Source organism: Acomys minous, assembly GCF_964271855.1.
Source record: "Acomys minous genome assembly, chromosome: 14".
In the NCBI taxonomy this organism is placed as follows: Eukaryota; Metazoa; Chordata; class Mammalia; order Rodentia; family Muridae; genus Acomys; species Acomys minous.
The window spans coordinates 96,884,639-96,887,015 of record NC_140496.1 but is presented as its reverse complement, the minus strand read 5'-3'; the positions used below and the strand labels follow the sequence as shown (position 1 = coordinate 96,887,015).

At 44.7% G+C, this 2,377-nt stretch overlaps 1 protein-coding gene across 1 annotated transcript; it reads right to left on the bottom strand.

The window, feature by feature from the left end:
* LOC311582508 (guanylate-binding protein 1-like) lies at positions 1–2,177 on the bottom strand (the record flags this gene model as incomplete). Its single annotated transcript, XM_084755649.1, has 3 exons — positions 1–142; positions 1,371–1,498; positions 1,988–2,177. 3 exons carry the CDS (start codon positions 2,175–2,177, stop codon positions 11–13), a joined length of 450 nt encoding a protein of 149 aa, XP_084611775.1. The 3' UTR covers positions 1–10.
* Between the last annotated feature and the right edge of the window lie 200 nt (positions 2,178–2,377).

The window sequence follows — 2,377 nt, the reverse complement described above, 5'->3', positions numbered from 1 at the left end:
GAGGACTGCTCTAGACCACACCAAAAGGATACTGCAGTTGGTCCATGGCCTGCTGGTTGATGGTTCCTATGCTGTTGTAGATGAAGGTGCTGCTGAGGAGGACTGCCAAGGCGAAGATCCAGCAGTCATTCTGGTTGTCTCCCTACACGGCAGTGAGTGAAGAAGAGTGACTAAGAGACTGTCCATCAACTCAGTAGGCAAAGATGAGCCTTCATCTCCCATTAGCTATGACATCAAAGGTAAGCCATTTCTACTACATTGTAATTTTATACCTGTACAATGATTTCATGAATGTTCAGTTCATGCTCTATAATTCACATGAGATGATGTAAACCTATGTATATGGCAGCACGAAGGAGTTCACAGTTAAAGGTCATCATGTTGATCAGTTACTAAGATCTAAACTGGCATGCTGGGTTTCAGTTGGACACATGTTATGATAAGGGACGGGTTAGCCCTAGTGCAAATGAGGGCCTTCAGTAAGAGTTTGTTTGTCTGAGATTGGGCAGAGTAGTAACACATGCTTCTCCATGAACCAAGATGTTGCAAATTGTGGTGGTTTGATTGAGAATGGCCCCCCCCCCATAGGCTCGTAGTTTTACATTCTTAGTCACTTTGGGTGGAGTAGAAAATTTTGAAAGTATTAAAAGTATAAGGATGTGCTGCTTTGGTGAAGAAAGTGTGTCACCAGGAGTGGGGGTTGAAGTTTCCAAAGCCCATGCCAGCTCCTCCCACCTCTCTCTTCTCCCTCCTTTCCCTCCACCTCCACCCCTCTCTTCTCTCCTTCTCGCCTGTGGATCAGGATGTATCTTTCAGCTAATGGTCCAGCACCATGCCTGCTATTCCTGCTGCCCTGCTTCCTGGCATGATAATAATGGACTGAGCCTCTGAAACTGTAAGCAAGCACCCAATTAAATGCCTTTTTTAAAAAAATCCAATAGTTGCCATGGTTCAGGTGTCTCTTCGGAAAAAATAGCACTACCTAAAGCATAAACTTTAAACTTCCCTCTCACTGATAATGCTGTGCAGAACTTATAGTTTGCATCATCTCCACCGGCTCACACTTTGGAATAAGGCATGTTCAGAAAATGTACAGTCAACTTTAGAGACACCATTAAAAGTCTCACCAAAACATTGAGCAACGATGTAAAAGGAAAATGGCAAAAAAAAAAAAAATTGTCAGTTACTATTATGAAGGCTGATCCACTATTAATCAGTTGACTTTACTATCCACTCTCGGTTCCTTGTCAGGTAAGTTGAAGAATGATATTCTAATTTGATTCTCCAGAAGCACGAATGAAAGATTGGGAGTGAAGGACACAGGAGAATCCTGATACACCGTGAGCAACAGTGGAAAGATTATATTGTACCTTCTCTATGTCTCCGAGGCCCTTGGTGTCAAGCAGAACTAGGGTGTGGTCTGGCTTCCTGGGGTGAGGCACACACCACATCCACATCCTGTTGGTGTGAGGCTGCACTGTGGAGCCCAGAGAGAAGCCTGCAGAGTAGGGATGAAATGGGGCGGTAAACAGCACATGCTTCCTGAAATCTCATCAGAGTTAACATAGTTACCATTTACAGGAACACAGCCAGTTACAAGTACTGGTTTTAATTACAAACCTAGAAATAGGGAGGGCAGAGCATCCAACGCTGGTCAACTGTTCATCTCCACCTTAGACATCAGCAGACTCTTGCTCTTCCCAGATGAACATGCTGACCAGTATTTTATAATCCATCATTAAGTTAGCTGACTTTTGCTATGAATGTATTATTTCTTCCATTTAAACCTACATTATATCTTTAAATGAAGAAGTAATGGGGTTGTGGGAGGAACCAGTGAGAAAACTAGTTCAGCAAAGAGCAAGTCCACTGATGGACACAAGGCATCACCTGTGCCTCCAACTTTTCTCTCCTCACATCTGCTTGCTGGATGTTGACAGTGGGAGTGGGAGGAAGCACTAAGCAGAGCTTTGCTGGCAGCACCTACTCTTCTGCTCCCCAGCCAGCTTATTCATCAGGTAGGATTTGCCTGTGCAGTAGAAACCCACGATTGCCACCACCACCACAGGCTGCTTGACGGCAGACAGGATCTCCAGTGCTTCCTGGTTGGCCACCAACTTCTTACTAGAGTTCTTAATGAGGCACACTGGGCCTGGCATGTAGATTTCTGAGGCCATTTCCAGAGTATCCTTATGTTTGCAGGAAGAGACAAAATGGGAACACATTCTGAGTCAATTAGAAGAACTCAACACAGTGACATGGACTGTGACCAGCATGGCCTTGTAATCCTAAGGATGCAGTAGTGGCATGCACACACTGATGGAAATCTACCAGACTACCTGAGGCTAGTGAGGCCATGGATCTTGGAGGTCTTAAA